Source organism: Epinephelus moara, chromosome 4 (genome assembly GCF_006386435.1).
Source record: "Epinephelus moara isolate mb chromosome 4, YSFRI_EMoa_1.0, whole genome shotgun sequence".
Lineage (NCBI taxonomy): Eukaryota > Metazoa > Chordata > Actinopteri > Perciformes > Serranidae > Epinephelus > Epinephelus moara.
The window spans coordinates 29,279,212-29,298,548 of record NC_065509.1 but is presented as its reverse complement, the minus strand read 5'-3'; the positions used below and the strand labels follow the sequence as shown (position 1 = coordinate 29,298,548).

General features: G+C 42.1%; 1 protein-coding gene across 1 annotated transcript in view; it reads left to right on the top strand.

The window, feature by feature from the left end:
* The first annotated feature begins 217 nt into the window (after window positions 1-217).
* The window catches only part of LOC126389034 (tenomodulin-like), a 53,199-nt gene continuing 34,079 nt past the window's right edge, over window positions 218-19,337 (top strand). The window contains exons 1-2 of the mRNA XM_050042450.1: window positions 218-326; window positions 6,770-6,904. Of these exons, the coding sequence (XP_049898407.1) occupies window positions 279-326; window positions 6,770-6,904 (183 nt within the window). The 5' untranslated portion in view covers window positions 218-278. The remainder of the gene's footprint in view (window positions 327-6,769; window positions 6,905-19,337) is intronic.

The following is a 19,337-nucleotide window of genomic DNA, read 5'->3' as shown; positions in this document are numbered from 1 at the left end:
GTAATTTATTCAACAGAAGGTTTGTCTTTCAGTCTGAATCCGTTCGTGGCTTCCCACCTTTGAAATGGGAGCAGGCAGGCGGGCGGGAGAGACATCTGCCTTGCTTTTAATGGGTATCACAAATGTTTCAGTAATTCCACTCCACCTGAAACTTCCCTCCCCTTCAGCACACTCCCAAATTACAGCACTGGAATGAAGTTGGGACTCTTTGCCTTGCAGTACGTTAGTATTTTCCCCAGCTAAAAGGATCGGAAAGATTCCTCCTGTGGGCTTGCATCATGGAGGCAAGCAGTCAATCCAGCAGTCAACAGATTCTTTGGAAAGATGTGAGTCCAGTTTTTTTTCTTTTTATGGCTGACTTATTGCACTTATATTAATTGCAAAACATTATTTAAAATAAATTCCAACATTTAGTTTCTTTATGAATAGTGTGCAGAATTTTAAGTCACTGTAGTGTCATGGGAATGGGAGCACCCTTAAAATTTTACAGCTCAGTAAATTAAGAGTTGTGACAGTAGTGGTGGTTTAAAGTGGGGAGGGGGGTTTCTGTGATATTTGAATGTAAGCTTAAAGTAAAACATGACAGAAGTCTTTCTTTAAAGGAGCTGCTGCTTCATCTCTTGCTCAGTGATCTGGGTTTTTCTCAGAATAATAATTTTTCCATCTAATTCCTTTTGGCTTCTCACCTTAGCTTCCTTTCTTTATTTCCACTCTTATATTCAGTCTCACCTGAACCATTGTATTTGCTTTATATCTACAATATCCTCCCTTCTCACACGCAAGCAGCATTAAAATATACACCAAGACTTGTCTGTATTTGAGACTTTATTATTGAGGGAGAGAGGATTTTTAGCTCTGAAATCCTCCTTCTTCTTCCTCCACTTCTCATACTTCACTTGTTGCAGAACTTGCGAACAATAGAGCAATAGGGGTAAGTACCTACACTGCACAGTGTTATTACCTTTCTATATGTATGTGGAAAAAACTCTTTTAATGTCCATCAAAGGAAAGGCAAGTGTTCCAGCAGAATCTCATCATAGCTACACTGTAGGTGATGGATAGAAAATGATGATGATTAAGAAATCACCTGTGGCTTCATATTCCAGAACAGTTTTTTGCAGGAATTCAAATGCTTATATGAGTGTACCCCAGTGTGATAAACCACTGCCTCTGCTTGTTGGTTATGTAGGCTACTTTTTTTTTCCCCTGTTGTTTTCTCGAGGAAGAGCTCCCTCCCTGCATGATAACAGCAGGGGGCTCCAGGCACTCTTCCTCACAAAGCTCAAGAGGAATTGCCTGGCTGATTCTGAACTCCTAAACCTTTAAACACTAGTTGGCGAGTGCTGCGCACTCAGACTGCTCACTCTGTCTCCATCCCTGCCTTTATTTCTGTCTGTCTGTCTGTCTGTCTGTCCGTCCGTCTGTCTGTCTGTCCCTCAATCCCACCCTCTTCCTCTGAGTATTCGATATTCAAAGCACAGGCAGAGAGAGGTTTGTCCTCTAGTAAAGTTTCCACTGCTTATGCAACCTGCCACAGGAGAGCAGAGAATTTCAACAACCGTTTTTTTTTTGTTTTTTTTTTCCCTTCACTCTGAAAAATTCACAATGAAAGGAATTTCTGGCTCTCTTATTGTAGCACTCTGTTTTTCATCATGCCTTAGGAATGTACTATACTTTGATGTGCCTCACGCTTCTGTGGCTACTGTCTCTAATATATCAAATAAAGAACGTTAACAATGTGGAATTCATTAATGGCAAAGGTTTAGTGTTTAGGGGGCTATCTTGAATAATGTGTCCTCTGTCTTTCTCCAAAGTCATGCTGGTAATGTATTTACCAATCAGAAATTCAATCCATATCCAGCAAGCACACAGTCTGACTGCTGTTAATGCTGGATGCTATTTCCTCTCATGCGTCACGCCACCTACATACTTTAGTTTTTAAGAAAATAAAAAGGTTATGTGAAATATATTTCCAGGATGATTCAGGGTAGGGATGGGACTGCATATGATTTTAACACATGTTGTCATAAATGGATTTCTTTATATATGCTCCCTTCAGGTAATATCATCAGGGATCATAAACGTCATTTTCATATCTACGCTGATGACATGCAGCTATATATTTTGCTCAAGCCTGATGATAACAATGCCCTGTGATCCCCGACTATTGGGATGGCAGCAGTTAAAAAACTGGATGAGCAATAATTTCTTGAAACTAAATGAAAATAAAACTGAGATACTCCTGGTTGGCCCCCAAGCTAAAAGAGATCTCTTATAAGCTTGTGTATCTGGCTCCAGAGATTAAATCTTAAGTAACATTCCTGGGCATTGTTCTGGATTCAGAGTAAAACTTTACTTCACACATAAAGACGGTGACCAAAACAACTTTTTATCACATAAGAAACATCGCCAAGGTTGTTATTTAGTTTATTATCTGCTGTCTCTTTATTGTCTAATTTCATGATTTTATGTCCTTTTCGCTTTTGTTTTAATATGTGGCACTTTCATTGTGAAGCACTTTGAGCTTTTGTATGAAAAGTGCTCTGTAAAAAGAGATTATTATTATAATTATTATCATTATTGTTGTGTCCTGCAAGAGGCTGGTGGGCAACCAATATTAAAAAGGACTCTGTAAAAACAGGCTGAATAAGATCTTAATCCAACCAAGTCTCACTCTGAGGTCGTCGAAATCAGGTGCTTGGGCAGCATCAGACACTGACGAAAAAACCCATCCCTTAATGTCGGCATGTGCGGCCAGTCACGGTTATAGTTAAACAGCGCTCTTCTGCATCAGGGGGAAATATGGCGGGACAAGAACGAAAAAGTTAAGGCGGTGAAAGTCTGAGGAGGGTGGGTAGGTGGGGCGGTGGATGGGACCAACAAGCACTGACTTTCACCCAGGAGAGCAGTGTTTGTGTCCCGTAAGATTATGAAGCCAAACTGTGTTCTTTTTTCCAAAACCTAACCATGTGTTTTTGTTGCTGTAACCAAACTATGAGTGTTTGTTGTTGGGGGAAAAAAAACGTCAATTTGCGGTGTTGTACTGAAAAATGGAAGTGTATTTTGAAAGAAGACAATGCATGTAACAGGCAGAACTTGACACAGCGTCCCAGAAAGCCAACAACCAACACTCCCAAGGTACCGTATCTGGACATGGAAAGTCATTGACCAGACGTTGATATGTGACGAGGTCGGAGTGAGACTGTTTGGCTTGATTAAGCACTGGCGGACTTCACATTCAAAGATATAATGTAATTTCATTAGTTAAAAAGCCTGGTTTTAAGATTGATTGTTTTTCACCTTGTAAGATGTGCGTCCGCTCTGTGATGCAATAAAAACATTTGTTTCTTTATAAAGTGTAAGGTAAAGTGTTTCCAGTATGTTTTAATGCCATTTCTAAAGAGTTTCAGGCATATTTAATGATTATCCGTAATCACAATTACTGCCACCAGGATAATAGTGACAATTTCATATCAGCCTATGCCTAATTCTGGATAATTATTTTAACAGCATGCAAGTCCAAATGCCAGAAAACCCATTCAAGTATTATCCAAAAATTATTCCTGCATATTATTTTAAGAAGTCAGCATGTTAAAGTGCTGCCCAATCTACTGCAGCTTAACTACGGTAACAGCCTCAGCCACAATAGGAAACCAAAGCTGCTTTATCATCGTTTTAAAAGACACGAAGATAAGCAACACCAATTTTGCTAATTGAAGTTGGTTCGTTCTTTTTTTTTTATTTTACATATCTGCTTTTCTGTTGTCCTCTGAGACCTTCAAAAGTGGTCCAGTGTGAATGAGAAGCTTTCATTTTCTCCCTGCTGGAGCTCTTGTGGAACAAAAGCCCATCTTTATTAATTTGTGGCCTGAGCTTGGGGAATTGACTACAGTGGGCAGAGTTTTCATCTAAGGAAAAGTTTAATAAACGTAACCTTTCTGTAGCACTTGTAGCTGTCTGTTCTTCCCTGCACTTGGCATTGGGATGGTTATATTTTTGTCATTAGTATCCTCGCTGGCGGAAACATTTTACAGATGAGAGACCAAATCAAATGGCCTCTCTTTGGAGTAAATGCAATACTGATAAAAAGGAAAACTGAAAGGGGGAAATATGCATTCAGACATGAAAATGATAAATTGAAGCAATAGTTGGACATTTTGGGAAATGCACTTATAAGCGTTCTTGCTGAGAGTTAGATGAGAGGATTGATTCCACTCTCATATATCTCCGTTAAATAGAGTTGTGGAGGGAAATATTTCAGGCGTCCCTTGTTCCGAATGTAAAAGTCCCATTCAATTTCTTCCCATAGACAAAGATACATGACTCACAGTTGGAGCACTTCTACAGTTTGAATGGACATGAAACTCTTCTTCTCTGATAATAATAAAAAAAAAAAAATAATCAAAAGCATGAGCCTATGTATTTAAAAGGTAACATCAGTATTTATTTAAACCTGAACCCTTTTCCAATGTCTTTGTGTGTAAATGACTAATAGGAGCTTTAAAAACTGGTCCAGTTTCAAGTGACAGAGCCGCAGCTGTGAGACAGGCTGCAATGTAATACCTTGGGGCAACTGAGCATCATCAATTTACATCAACCAAAAGAGCATGTTTCACCACTGACAGACTCAGATTATTATTCTATGTGTTTACACAACATTACGGAAAGGATCCCTACAGAGACAGACCTTTAAGTTTAAGGGTAATTTCCTTTTTGTTCTACCAGAAACAGCCAAAATCTGGGGGTTTGGCTGAATTCTGCCACTACTGCATCGTGATTTGTTCACAAAATCTGGTGGCTATAGCATCAGCCTGTGTGATCATTATATTATCCAGTTCTGTGTTTCAAAGTGAGGTAACACTGAAGATATTGTTGAAAAAAAATGTTGAACTGGGGCATCTGTGGCTTGGTGGTGGAGCGGGTGCCCCATGTGCAGGGCTGTTGCCGCCGGCCTGTGGCCCTTTGCCGCGTATCACTCCCTCTCTCTCTCCCCCTTTCGCACTTGTCTGTCCTATCCATTAAAGGGTAAAAATGCCCCAAAAAATATCTTTAAAAAAAAAAAATGTTGAACTGGAAATACAGAATGGGGGGAAACAATTCCAGACTCAGCAGCTCCTCGCACTCTGCAACTATATCTGAGGCTACAGCCAGCAGCAAGTTAGCATAGCTTAGCATCAAGACTGGAAACTGCCGGATTCTGTGTAATGGTAACAAAATCTGTCCACCAGCACCTGTAAAGCACACACATTAACCCATCATGTCTCATTTCTTTAATCCCGACAAAAACCTAATAGTTAAAACAACAACATGAGGTTTCATGAAGGGTTGTGTGGGGTTACCAACCACAAACCAGTGAGCTTTAGCAGCCCAGTCACCAGAAGAAAATGTTGGCATTGTACATTCATATCATATCAATGTTTCTACAGTGATGCAGTATATGATGTGACTTACGTTGGAATTCCACTGGATGCATGTTGGTTGCAGAACGGTCCGCTGCGTGCTCCGCCATCCGTCAACACCCACCGGCTGCGTTTGTGGTGCGGAGCGGTGCAGCTCCGCTGGACAGCAGGAGTCACGAGGACCCACGAGATCTCGCGAATTCACGCATAATCACGCGATATAACAAGATGTATATATGATATATTATACGGGTCATATATGATTTTATGGTTTTGCACCTCCATGATTAATATCTCCTCGTCCATGGTGTCAACGGGGTGAAATGACGTCTGAAAACCTCTGACCTGTTGACTTCAGGCCTGCCTCCTCCCATTATGACGTTTTCAAGGTGTAGTGCAGGGAAATATGATCCGCCGTGAACACTGTGTATTTTATTTTTAAAATTAACCGGATGTTTTATTTTGTTTCTGTGCACGACTTCCTGCCCCGCACAATCTGCTCTGTGCTGAATTGCTGCGTTGTGCTCCGGCGTCCGGCGAAAATACAAGTCCTGCGTATCTGTTGCGGAGGGCTCCGGAGCGCCGAAGCTGTGACGGAGCCGGAACGCAGCACAGTCGGTGGAAACACACACACTGACTAGAATTGAAACGTATAGGCTCCGCTGCCGTTCCGGAGCACAGACGCAACCCACACGCATCTGGTGGAATTTGGGAGTAAGATGCCTGCCGAGCTGCAGACCACTGCAGACATTTGAGACCAACAAACAACAAAACTGGTTGTTTTTTCGTGAGTCATTGCTGCATTTCCAGTGGCATATTAGGCACCAAATGTGGGTGCTTTTTTAGCGACCGTCGCTCTTTTTCCAGCGTGGATATTGCCCCGAAAAGCAGCTGTTTTTACCAAGACATTGCCGCGTTTCCAGTGGAGATTGTGCCACCTAAATCTGGTATTTTAAGCCAAAATATGTTCTTTTCGTAACCATACCCCAGAGGTTTTGGTGCCTAAATCTAACCACCGTTAAACTGTAACATTGTTGAAATGTAAAGAAACAAAGTTTTAACATATCTGCTACATAATAATGTACACACGTAATGTATCCATGGTTTGCAGAACATATGCCGACATTTATTCTGGCAATTGGGTTGGCTTTGGAGGTGCTGTTATGCTGTGTTTTTTTTTTTTTACATTAGAACAGAGCCAGGTTCACTGTTTCCAGTCCAGAGAGTGATCTTCTTATCTAAGTCTTGGCAAGAAAGCAAGAAAGCATATTTTCCACAACGTCAAACTATCAACTCATTCTTACCAACGGGCTGTGAGATATTGTGTTAACACCATGTATAATATTGAACCTACAGTATGTTGTTCACAGGTTGAGGCGGGAAAAGAGAAGAAGGCCAAGTACCACACCTACCAGCGAGTGGCTCTGGTTCTGGCTCTGGTCTTCCTCGTTCTGGCTCTGTGTGTTTTCAGCCTGAGATATCTGTGGAGCCCAAGTCTGGGGAAGGTAAGACATAATTATCACCTCATTGTTTGCCAGTCACCAGCCTTATTGCCACTGTCTGTGGTTAAGTGTGGTCTTCAGATGAAAGACGCATCAGCAAATCATACGTCAAAGACAGAAAAACCCGAGTAAGGAAAATGGACAGCCACACAAAGAGCCAAAGGCAGTCTCTGTCGTGTGCATTGTATCCCACTAGATTTAAAGATGTGTGGGCTATGGAAAAGACAGCTGTGTTTTGCTCTGCTCGTGTTTTGGCTGTCAGATCTGTAATTTCATGAATTCTTGGACCAAACCACAAACCGCTTTTTGCTGTTGCGAATGTCGGCCTGTTGCATTTATCTACTTTCTGCTCGCATTGTAAACATCTTCTCACAATGAAGGATTCTGATAACTCAAAGCTGACCCTAATTGCTGTTGACCAGAGTGGCTGCAGCAGGACTGAAACCTCTTGGCAATGTAATTGGGATAAACTCTTGTCCTGGCAATTCATCTTGTAAAATCCAATTCAATCACACTTGATGGAGAACATTTTCACTCGGCTCTTTTCCCCTCATTTTCCCAAGGGGCCAAAAAAGCTAATTTACCAAAGCTAGGAGGAAAAATACATCAATAATTTCACATCCAGGAATTGGAAGCTCTATACGTTCTAAGCACTTTGCGAATGAGAGAGAAATGATTACAATGAAATGATGGTTAACACATACATTTCAAACCTGAGTGTCTGCTTTGTGCAATAAATGCTATGAGGTGAACAGAGGGAAATGTACCGTGCAGGATGTTGCTCGCTGTTACACCAACATCTTTGTTATGCCTAATAAACATTAATTCAGAACACCCTCTTTCACCATTCTGCTCTTTCTGCCTCCATTAAGACACAAATTTCAAGTGCCGACAGTCTCTTCTAAGCTCGGGTTAACCAAGGTTCATCTGCACTTCCTGCGTAGCCGGTATTGTCCACGTTCCCTCCTTTCAACACAGATATGAATCACCTTTGAGCCATCTCCTTTGTCCTTGTTAAATATTTCATGCCGGAGGTAGAGCAGTCATTATTTCCACTTTAATAAGCTGTGATCATTCTCACGTGGCACAAAATGTGTTGATGGCAGAGGTTGCCCAGGCGATGAATATCAAACCTGTGGACCCTGGGTTTTGCTTTAATGGGGTCTTGAGGGGGAGGCTCGTACTCTGGCCTCCCCATCAGTGAGTGAGACGGAGCCACTTCAAAGGAGATTCACCTGTCTGTCAGATGGGAAGGACGCTCCCTCAGACACAGCAGGACAGTAAAACTCAGGTATGTATCCTCAGTAAAACTATCTGGAGACGACTCTGAAGGTAAAAAGATGGAATGATATGGATGGATTAGTTCTCCTGCATCGACGTGGCAGCCAGCAGCACCTTGTTTGGTGAATGGGTATTGGGTCCAATGCAGCAGGACACTTGACTCACCAGCTAATCCTGAGCAGCGTCTGGCACCTACATGTATAGACTCTGGGCAGCAGAGCACAGGATCTGAAGCCAAGGGGAGTGTACATCAATTATTTTAAGAAGCAGCTGAGTGGGGGTTGTTTTTATATTTGAGCACATAGATGAGCATTCTGGTGACAACTCAAATTCAACTAAAGTAAAATGCTTCCCTCGGATTCCTTTCACACATGGAATACATTAGATCTGATACAACAAAGACACACAGACACATACATAACCGTAACCATGGTTCTGATGGTTTTAATTATCTCCCCAGCTCCAGGCTGCCAGGAAACATACTCAAATCAAGATTAACCAGAGTCCACGGACGGTCCTTATATAAGATGATGTTGAATTAGTTACTCTTTAAAGCTGCACTGATCAATATTTCTATATTAACAATGCATCAAAACATAATGTGTAATGTAAAAGCATGGATGGATTACTGAATGGGTCTATCGGGCACAGGCGCAGGGGCCAAAAGTGACAGAGAGCCTCCTGGCCTTCAACGGCAAAATGTCATTCACATTAACACCTAACGACCAGAAAGAGACTAAACATGATGACGCAGACACACAAAAAGACCTCGAAGACATGCAAAGGAACTGCAAAGAGACAGAAAATAATGACAAAGAGACAAAAAAACAACAACAAGGAGATACATAACAAATACAAAGAGACACAAAACAACTAAAATGACATAAAATTACCTCAAAAAGACCCAAACAGCTACAAACTGATGCAAAACAACCACAAGAAAACACAAAATGACTACAATGAGACACAAAAGGACTTGAGAGAGACACAAAATCACCTTAAATTTCCCCCAACAACTACAAAGGAAACAAAATGACAACAAAGAGACAAAGATGACTAAAATGCTGACACAAGAATTCCCCAAAGACACTCAATACCACCATGAGGAGAGACAAAATGACTACAAAGAGACACAAAACAACAAAAAAAGCCATAAAATTTCCTCAATGAGACCCAAACAACTACAAAATTACCACAAAGACACACAAAATAATCATGAGAAGACACAAAATGACTACAACCACTCAACAACAACCCAAAAAATTAATTAAAATTACCTCATAGAGACCCAAACAACTATAAAAAGACACAAAACAACCACAAGGAGAGACAAAATTACCTTAAAGAGACCCAAACGACTACAAAAAGACGTAAAATTACCACAGAGACACACAAAACAATCATGAGGAGACACGAAATGACCACAAAGAGAAACAAAACAACCAAAAAAAAGACTTAAAATTACCTCAAAGCCACCATAGCAACTATAAACACACGCAAAACAACCACAAGGAAACACAAAATTACTACAATCAGACACAACTTGAAAGAGACACAAAATTAAAGAGGCCCAAAGAGGCCATAACAATGAGACAGGAAACAAAATGGCTAAAATTCTGACACACAAAATTACCACTAAGACACACAAAACAACCCAAAAAAAGAGACAAAACAATCACAAAGAAACACAAAATTACTACAAAGAGACTAAAAGATGCCCAACGACTACAAAGAGATGCCAAACCGGCTCAGGGTCTGTGTGTCTTGCTCCTATGTAGGAGGTGGTGGGGACCTGTAAATGACCATGTGCCCAGGGACCTGTTGTCTCACAATCCGCCCATGTGTAAAAGGTGTCATTTGAAGCTCTCATAAACTCACTGTACACTTCCTGCCCAGCACTACGAGGCTGACAGACAAAGTTAGCTGGTGAACATAGTGGAACATGTAGCAGCTCGAGAGCCAGATATTTCCCTCGGGAGTTAATAGAGAATGAAAGAGCGAAAAAGGAGACTGAATATTGGACTCACATTGGCAGGTGGACAGAAATGTCCCCGTATGAATGCTAATGTTGCCATAACAACTTTATAATATGATAATATATTGGTGTTGTTTTCACAGCCTGTCGTGCCAAAATATCAATTAATGCAGGTTTAAAGGTCCAGTGTGTGGGATTTAGGGGCATCTATTGGCAGGAATGGAATATAATCATCAGAACTATGTTTTCATGAGTTAATAATCACCTGAAAATATTGATTCTTGTGTGTTTGTTGTCTTGGAATGAGCCATTTATATTTACATACCAAGTGGGTCTCTTTCAAGGAGTCCACCATGTTGTTTAGGTGACTGTAAAGCTGCTTTCACACTGCCGCGCAGTAATCGCCCTGACAACCACCTACCTGCAAGAGCATTCCTCCAATAAGCAAAGCACTTTTAAAAGCAGCTGCAAGACAACGGAAATCAGTGAAATTACCGAAGGTTTCTACATATTTGGACAGTTTACCAGTCATCTGAAGTTTGGTGAAAAAGTTTTCCCAGGTCTAGTTTTTCTTCTGGTTGTCCTTACAAGTTGCTGGCACCGTAACTCCAGGGGCTCTAGTTTCGCAGACCGGGCGAGGCGGGGGTGCAGCGCACCTGCGCTTCGCCAACTGGGTGTGGCCAGGCGGATTTTGCAAGTTTGGCACACGGTGCGCCTGGCGTAGCTACTCCTGTTCCCCACCTCCGTCCCTCCTACCTGCGCAAGTCGGAAAGAGGGAGGAGAGAAGGCGTGGAGTGGGTTTTACACACATCACACCAATCAAATGAGCCCCTCTCCTCGCCCTTAAATGCGCCGCGCAAAGACGTAATGAGAGAGTTTACTTAATTCGCCATGGCAGAAGAGAGCAGCAGCATCAGACAGCCAAACTTCTCCCAGGAGGAAACTGATGTTTTGGTCTGGGAGGTCCAAGCTCGCAGTGTCCGAATATATGGAACTGCGAGCAGACCTCCACGGGCTGATGATGCAAAGGTAGCCTGGGAGGAGGTCACCACAATTGTAAATCAGTGTTGCGTTTCTCTCGTGCGCACGCGCTCTCTCTTTCTCTCTCGCAGTCTCACTCTGTTTCTTTTCTTTTGACTTTTCTAAGATGACAGACTTCTGTTTTCACAGGAAATGCACAGTTTGCATACAGTCTCTTTCAAAATAAACGCACTTCAACCCCATGACTTGACTTTTTTTCCCTTCAACAACCAACGCACTTGGTTAGATTTAGCCAACACACACATGTGGTTAGGTTTAGGCAACAAAAGCACGTGGTTGGGTTTAGAAAAAAACAACAGGGTTTGGCTTTACATTCAAATGGGAAGCAAACACCGTCCTCCCAGGTTAAAGTCGGTGGTTACTGGACCCATCCATCACCACTCCCACCCATCCTACGTATTTTCGCCCCCTTAATTGACATTGTTGTCCCGTTGTGTTTCCCCCTGATGCTGCCAGCACTGTTACACAGTAACAGAAACCTGCCGCATATCATGCTGACATGAAAGGATGGCTTTTTTGGCGATGTCTAATGCCAAAAGTCACTGCCCAAGTGCTAGTAATCATTGACTTCAAAATGAGACTAGGCAGCAGTGTGAAAGCCCCTTTATTGTCATTACAGAAGCCTCTAAATAGCTCTAAATAGGACCATTCACGTTTTTGCATCAGCCATTGTAGTTCTCCTACAAGATCCACACATGTAAAAAATGTCAGTTCTGCAACCTCACCACTAGATGCCATTAAATCCCACGCACTGGACCCTTAAAACACAAATGGAATATGTGCTCCTAGTACATGCATAAAGACCTCAAAACCTGCCAGTGCATTGATGACCAAACTGTAGAGAGCACACAATGTATTGAAGAAGCTCTATATGATATTAACAGAGATTGTCTGCACACGGCTCTCAACATGGAGTTGGCTGGCAGCTAATTGGACAAACAGTGCAAACAACGGCAACATTGCTAACAGAGCTAACAGTGAAGCAGTAGGGCAGTAGGAAGTAGGGCGCTACACTTCTGCAACGATTCTTTCCAGGTCTTCTTTCCAGCTTTATGAGCACAGTGCAGAGTGTTAGCAATTAGCTAACCCGTGGGACACACTCACATGCACTGATGCACAGGCAGCTGGATCGTCTACCACAACAAAGAACAGAGAAGCGCAGATTACAACACTTAGACAGAGGGAGTGTGACTTCATTCTCTGCTCAGGACACCATTACTCCACTATATCTTCACAAAGTTAACAGCTGGTTGCTGCTGTATTAATGCTCTGAATGTTTCTTTAAAGTCACAGTCATTGGAAAAGAAGACCTTTAAAGTGTGCAGGAACTGATTCACAAGTGTAAAACAAGTTTGCAGAGAAAGTTCCTGATGTGATCCCCTCTCAGCTTGAATTCACTTCCTCCTCCAGCTGTTTTGACAGATTCTGAGACTGTGAGAGGTGCAAACTAGCTGCAAAAGTCACATCCCTTTCACAGCTGAAAAATGAAAGAGGTGCCGGAGCACACTAGGAAGTACTCTAACGTTAGGTGGTGTTGAACAGTATGGCGCCTTACTTCCAGCTTTAAAACAAGGGATACTCCGCTCTCAGCTGGACTTTTTTCAAGTGAAGGATCAAAACTGACAAATCCGAGGATCCACAGCTTTGAAGATAACAAGCAAAGGAAACTCTAATGCTGCCCTGTATCTAATTACTAAAAACATTGATTACAAAATGTGCTCTGCACCCAAAAAAATCGGTTCTCGCATATTGACGACTGCTTAAATTACTTTTATGCTCAGTCAATAGTTTAACTCGTGTACTCGCACTTAAAACAATTACTTATGGCTATCACTCAAATAAAACACATATTATATCTAACATATTACAGAGCACTTTGATGTCAGCACTTCTAATTAAAGTTAAAACCACAGCCCGACTGCAGCCACAAAACACTTCTTGTCTCCTCTCTCATGTGACCTCGTGCACCCGGCTTTATATAAATAACCACAGAATGGTAATTTGCTCTGTGCATTGTATTTCAATATGACATGACAACCACTTGGGATCGTCTTTTAATTACCTGAAAACATATGTTGTTACACAGGCCTGGGGAAGATAGTTTGCCATCGTTTTCTCTGCGTGTGTTTGTGTGTGTGTGTGTGTGTGTGAGGGCGTGGTTGTGCATGCAATTGTGTACGCATCGGTGTGCACTGTGTGTTTCAGTGTGTAGATTAGGTGCCTCTGCATTCTCTTTTGGCTTACGGCAAATTTCTGTTTACTATGTGCTCATTATTGTTCTGGGCCACAAGTCTCACTGGGGGATTTTGCCTCCTTGTAAATTAATCCTCTGTTATTACCAGTTTACATCAGCAACTCCGTGAAAATGGAATCTGGCTGGTGAATCCAAGAGAAAACTGAGAATAATTTGCCTTGACGAAGTTATTTTTAAAAAATTGTAAAGAGTAAAAATGAGATGTCGACGTTGCCGTACAGTGCACGGCAGCCAACATCTAAATTTTCACATCATTACATTTGACATATTTAGTGCTATTTTTAATTCATGAACCACTTTGAGTGAGATTATCTGCAGACCAGCAGCCAGGCGCAGAGTGATTGTGGACCTGTAGACACTGTAAACCAGTTTTTCCTGTGGAACATTGAAGAGCTCACAGGTGTTGTTGGGCTGTATGGCAAAACTGCCTGAGAAATACATGAATGTCAGACCTGAGGAAAGTGCTCCATTATTCAAGCTGAAATTGCATTGCTCACCTTGATGCCTTTCCCTCTCCGGTCCCAAGGTAGCTGCTGAGTTGTCGCTCCTGATGGCCTCTTAAATGCCTCACTGTCAGGCCCGGCTTCTTTAATGAACACTGCTGCGCCTGCTGCTTTTCCACTGGTCACAGGTGTATGGGTTTTCAAGGCCGGGCCCCCCTTTGTTTATTTATTGCTCGTAGACTGTGTATACCCAACAGTCCCCTCAGTGTCCAGATGTCAACATGCAACAGGGGAGGGAGACACAAGATTTGATCATGATATGATTCTATCGTCTTTTTTTTTTCTCTTCTAAGTTTGTCTCCAGGAACAAAACAAGACAGCTTCTCCTTACTTTGTGTTTGTTTACCGTGTCTCACATGGAGGAATTATTATTCTGGGGAGGCAACAGGGCTTATCTAAACAGCTGGTTTGGCGGGACCTTTTGGGGGGCCTGCCCCTCAGTCTGTAATCTTTTCTGATTTTACACGTCAGGCTCATTCATTCATTAGCAGGCCAGTGTCCACTGGTGTTTCTCCCTGGCTGTTAAATTAGGCCGCTACGGGCTCCCTCCTAAGATGATGCATTATGTCCTCTATTTGGGGAGCAGTCAGGAAGAGGGAGGGGATGCAGACCGGGAAGAACAAAAGAGAGTTGTTTTAAATTGTTGCCAGTGGAGTGCCTGAGGTAGGAAGGCTTCATGGCGGTTGTGGCACATTGCCTTCTTCTGGGACGGTGACTGCTACAGAGAGCGTGACAGCACTGCAAAGCCCACTGGGAGTTATTTATTGTGCCATACAGCACTTTAGCACGTCTGTGATTTTCTTTTTAGAAGCTAGAATAGCACGAGTGTAGGAAAGATCAGCATCTTAATTGCCAGTACTTCATTTTGCCAATCCACCAGCAGCTCATGTGCAGCATGTTGTATGTACAGTGCGCTGGGTAAACAGACACAAATGCTCGCCTTTTCTTTTTTCCAGACTCTCTGTGTTTCTCTCTCGTCTCTGTCTCACCACTGTGACTGCCAAGAAGACTCCTCTGCTCTGTTGTACAATTTAGAATGTGATTGAGCTTTCACATCCACTTTCGCTCTCCCAGTAAGTCTGCACCGCTTATAGCCTCGACGTGCATTCACAGCCACAATGCTGAGGCAGGGAAGTGAACAACAAACTGGAAATACTCTGTTCGTCTGTCCTTTCTCAACATATTTGAGGTTGCAGATCAAAAATCTGCTTTTATGTTGCTGTAAACGCTCATGATTTTAGAAACGAGTAAATCTCTATTCTGAGAAATGGGTATGTCAGAGTGCTCGGCTATATATCTGTCAGCAATTAAAAGGTTGCATTGACTTTTTGTGAGTTTGCCCCATTAGTCACCTTGCTCAATGTGTGAGCAGAGAGCGGCAGCTAAATCATCCCTTCAGGTCTCTGTCTGCTGCTCAGTCTAACACTTCATGTTAAATAACCTGAGCTGATTAGCCATATTTTAATGTGAGAAAATGAGAACTTGTAACAGCTCTAAAAGTTGGAATGTTAGCTAATTTTAATGACATGCATCCAGACCTGCCAGGCTTGTTAGGGCCTTTTTTTTTTTAAATTGGTGAAATAAACATGAAAAATCAGCAGAAATAACACTATTTAAAGGAGATCTTTCATCCAGGGAAACTTCAAGTGTTTACTCAGGAAATGAGCAAAGTAAGCCAGACAGCTCACTTTTCAGAGCTGTAATGAAGCTCATTAATGATGAGGTAGTCATTCCAGATGTTGTGAAGTCACAGTATAAAAAAATATTCTTCAACATACTGGATAATACAGCTGGTGGGCTGACCTACTGGGACATAATGCAGGTATCACTTCAGCATCACATGTGACAGTTTGAAAACAAAGGAGGGGACATGACCCTACAGGGGGGAAGACAAAATAGCTTAAGCAGCACTAAAAATGATTGAAGGGATACTTTGCCGATTTCCAGCTTTGTATCATAACAATGTGGGTAATATGTGTAATGAACTATGTTAAACTTCCCTCCATCTTACCAGCGCCCAGATCTCCCTGCTCAAATTTTCACTGGCTCTCGGGATGTTGCTCAAACTGCAGGGTGTATTTTCACATTTTCATATGCCGCCACCACAGACAGAGTATAGAAGCTGTATGTGCTGATCATACAGGAACCAAGATTCCTCCACAGTATTGCCTATGTCTCCCCTAAAATGTGTTCAGGAACATGTTTAAGTGCACTGTTTGGCTGTAACACTAGAATTTGTGAACAGGAAGGGGGCTCCATACTGTTTCCTGTATTGTAAAAACAGGCTGAAAAAGCTGAGGTCAAAGGGTAAAACTAGGCAGTGCTGATTAAATATAAACCAGGTTTCTGATACTGTGTTTGCTATGTCTCACCTCAGATGTTTTCAGAAACTGTAACTCCAGATTGTTTGTTACCAGCTGGCTGCCATATTGTTTCCCATGGAAAAACGTCCAAGCTCGCATTACATCACCCACCAGCGGAAGTGTTTATTGTTCCGCAGTGCATTCTGGTAATTGAAGGCTTTATACTTCTTGAAGCAAAAGCAAATGCCAACAGCCATTTTTCCTCTGTTTTCTCTGATCATATAGAGCCCATTTTAAAAGTATTTCCATCTTTCTACTGTATAGACAGCTTACTCTAATGAGAAGACTATCTTTCTTTAATAATTACACTCTCCTGTGGAGTTTTCTTGTAAACAAACACAGTTTATATTAATGTGTGTCACACCACTTGTGTCCGTGCATGCATGAATTTATGTTTTTCATTGGGCCTGCGGTAGTAGAACACAAACAAAACAGGGACTAGCTCATGTAAACATTGCCCACTAGCAAAAGAGAGAGATGACTGGTTGCTCTATACAAACGTAGTCAGGTGCTTGTGGAGAACGGGAAACAACAGGAGCGACAGGAAGGCAATCCAAGCACTCCGAAAAAATATAGAAAAATGAGGAAGGAAATATTAAAAAGCCGTTACTGTAGTGGGTAAATCATAAAAAGAGCCAATAGGCTTGGACCACTGCAGGTCTTCGTCAGGGCTTTTTTGTTCAATAGCAGCACTTGTGGTCAAAAACTCTACAGAGCATCTTGCAGTCTGTGCTGGAACACCTGTAATCACCCTCTGTCTGAGAAGGCTCAGTCTCTTTGAGTTCCCCTCCTGACAAAACCCAGTCTGCTCTGATTGGTCACCATTTTCAGGTCTTCCGTATCTCTGCGTCTCTGTCATTGCAGCCCTAGAGTGATGGTAACAGTGTAAAGCGGTACTACTGTGAAAGCCTCTAAACCAAAATGTTACAACCGGACATGTCCCAGCAGGAATGTGACCCAAAACCTTGGAGAAATTAAAAACAACAGCAACCAAGATTATATGTTTCCCTGCAGTTAGCATGTAGCTACATGCCACAGTGTTCTGGCAGCAAGGGAATGATTGTTTAAAGTGGCACTTTCTTCCATTAAGAAAACCAACAATAAAAGCTTCTCAACACAGCTGGACATGATCCCAAACTGGGAGGAAATTAACAACACTGGCTACCGAGATTATATGTTTCCCTGCTGTTAGCATGCAGCTTCATGTAGCAGTGTATGTAATGTAGACACTTACAGTTGGGTGCCTGGAGCAGATGACCATGTAATAATATCTTTCAAGAGCTGACGTTGGCTCGTCTCGATAGTAGGGAAAATGCTGGAAATGGAGTATTGTGGTGTGAAGCCTTAAGTTTTAGCTCAGGGGGATTACTCTGACATATGTCTACCTCATTATTTGAAGCTTTAATATGAACATCCATCATTCTAACATTATACATATTACAGAATATAAGGAAAAGCATAATAGGTCCCCTTTAGGCAGACATGTCAGTCAGAACCAAGGGATGAAGAAGCCTATCTTGGTCAGTAAGTATTTGTCATGACCATCTCAAGGACGATGGCGAATAAAGGGAGAGAGACCAAACATGCACTCCATTTAATTGATTTATTCACAAAAACAAATTAAATTGCAAAAGAGATGAGATGTGGATGGCACTAAAGTCCTGGGTGTAAGTGAGTGGATGTGTGGGAAGTACTGGTGGGCAAAATGCTAAGGGAAGCAAACAAAGCTCATGGAGAGTGTCTCCCTGGGAGGCCTAATGTGGCAGCTTTTATAGTGACTGGGAGCACTGGGCTCAGGTGCTCCCAGTTAGCCTACCAATTATGTACCTGCAAGAGAAGAGCAAACAAGGCACAACGACACAGGCCAGAGGGTCGTCACAATGGAGTAGGGAAATTGTGTCTTTTGTGTCTGAAAACTCAGTTTGGGCAGAATTTAACTTCCACTTTTCATTTGCACAGAAATTAATGAGAAAAATGCATGAAAAGAAACGGTTCATGATCTGATTTTAATAACTCCAACTTGTGACTGGCTTATTAAAGTTAAGTTGATTTTCACATCAGGGGGCGTAAAATCTCGTCGGCCTCCAAAGCAGGCCACAACAGAAACAATAATAATGTGCTGTGCTAATTAGCAGTACTGCTGCACCTCCTTATATACACGTACTGTGCGTCCACGTTGTTCTTCTGTGTCTCAGTGTTTGACACACGGTCATGATTTTTCAATGGTCCACTTGCCCAAAGAACCACTTAATACCATGTTTAGAATGCATTATATTTTGATGCGCCTGAACACTCTGAAGTATTGTACAGTGATTTTTTTTTTCATATTGTGTGGTGGATGTGTAGTTATCCAGCACTCATCACCACGAGTATGATGGATGACAGCTGCTGCTTGGCTGCTGTGTCTCATTTGCCCAGAAAATGTACTTCACTTTGTCAGCTGACGGTGATAAAGCTTGTCAAGATCTCTTTCCTGGTATTCATGGTGGCAGTGGAGCTGACCCACTGACCTGCCTGAGCTGCTGCAACATGAATGTATGAAATGGAAAGGTCCAATTCATGTTAAATGTAAAAGGAGGAGGATGGCTGGGTTTTTTTTGTCGGTTTTTTTTTTTTCCTGCTCCCTCTGCTCACAGAAGCATCGTTTTGGAAACGCTGCTTTCTTCCCACCAGTTTCGCGAGGGGTCTCAGGCTCCTTAAAGTACAGTGTGTCCTCTGGGCTTTTGTCTCTCGCTGAGATAATGTGGGGCTCATTAGCTGTCTGGCAGGAACAAATAATAGCCTGGGTGAAATGTTGCAGGGTTTAATTAACAACAATACTGTCATACACTACATATTAATATCAAAATTCATTCCTGCTGAGAAGCAGATTTTTACACGGTCTATCAGGACTGGAGTTTGAACATCCTAACACATGCTGTGTGACTTTACCAGTTTACACCTCTAAAACTGCATTATTATTATCACTGGACAATTACACTGTATAGTCATATTAACAAAGTAACTAAAGAAAGAAACA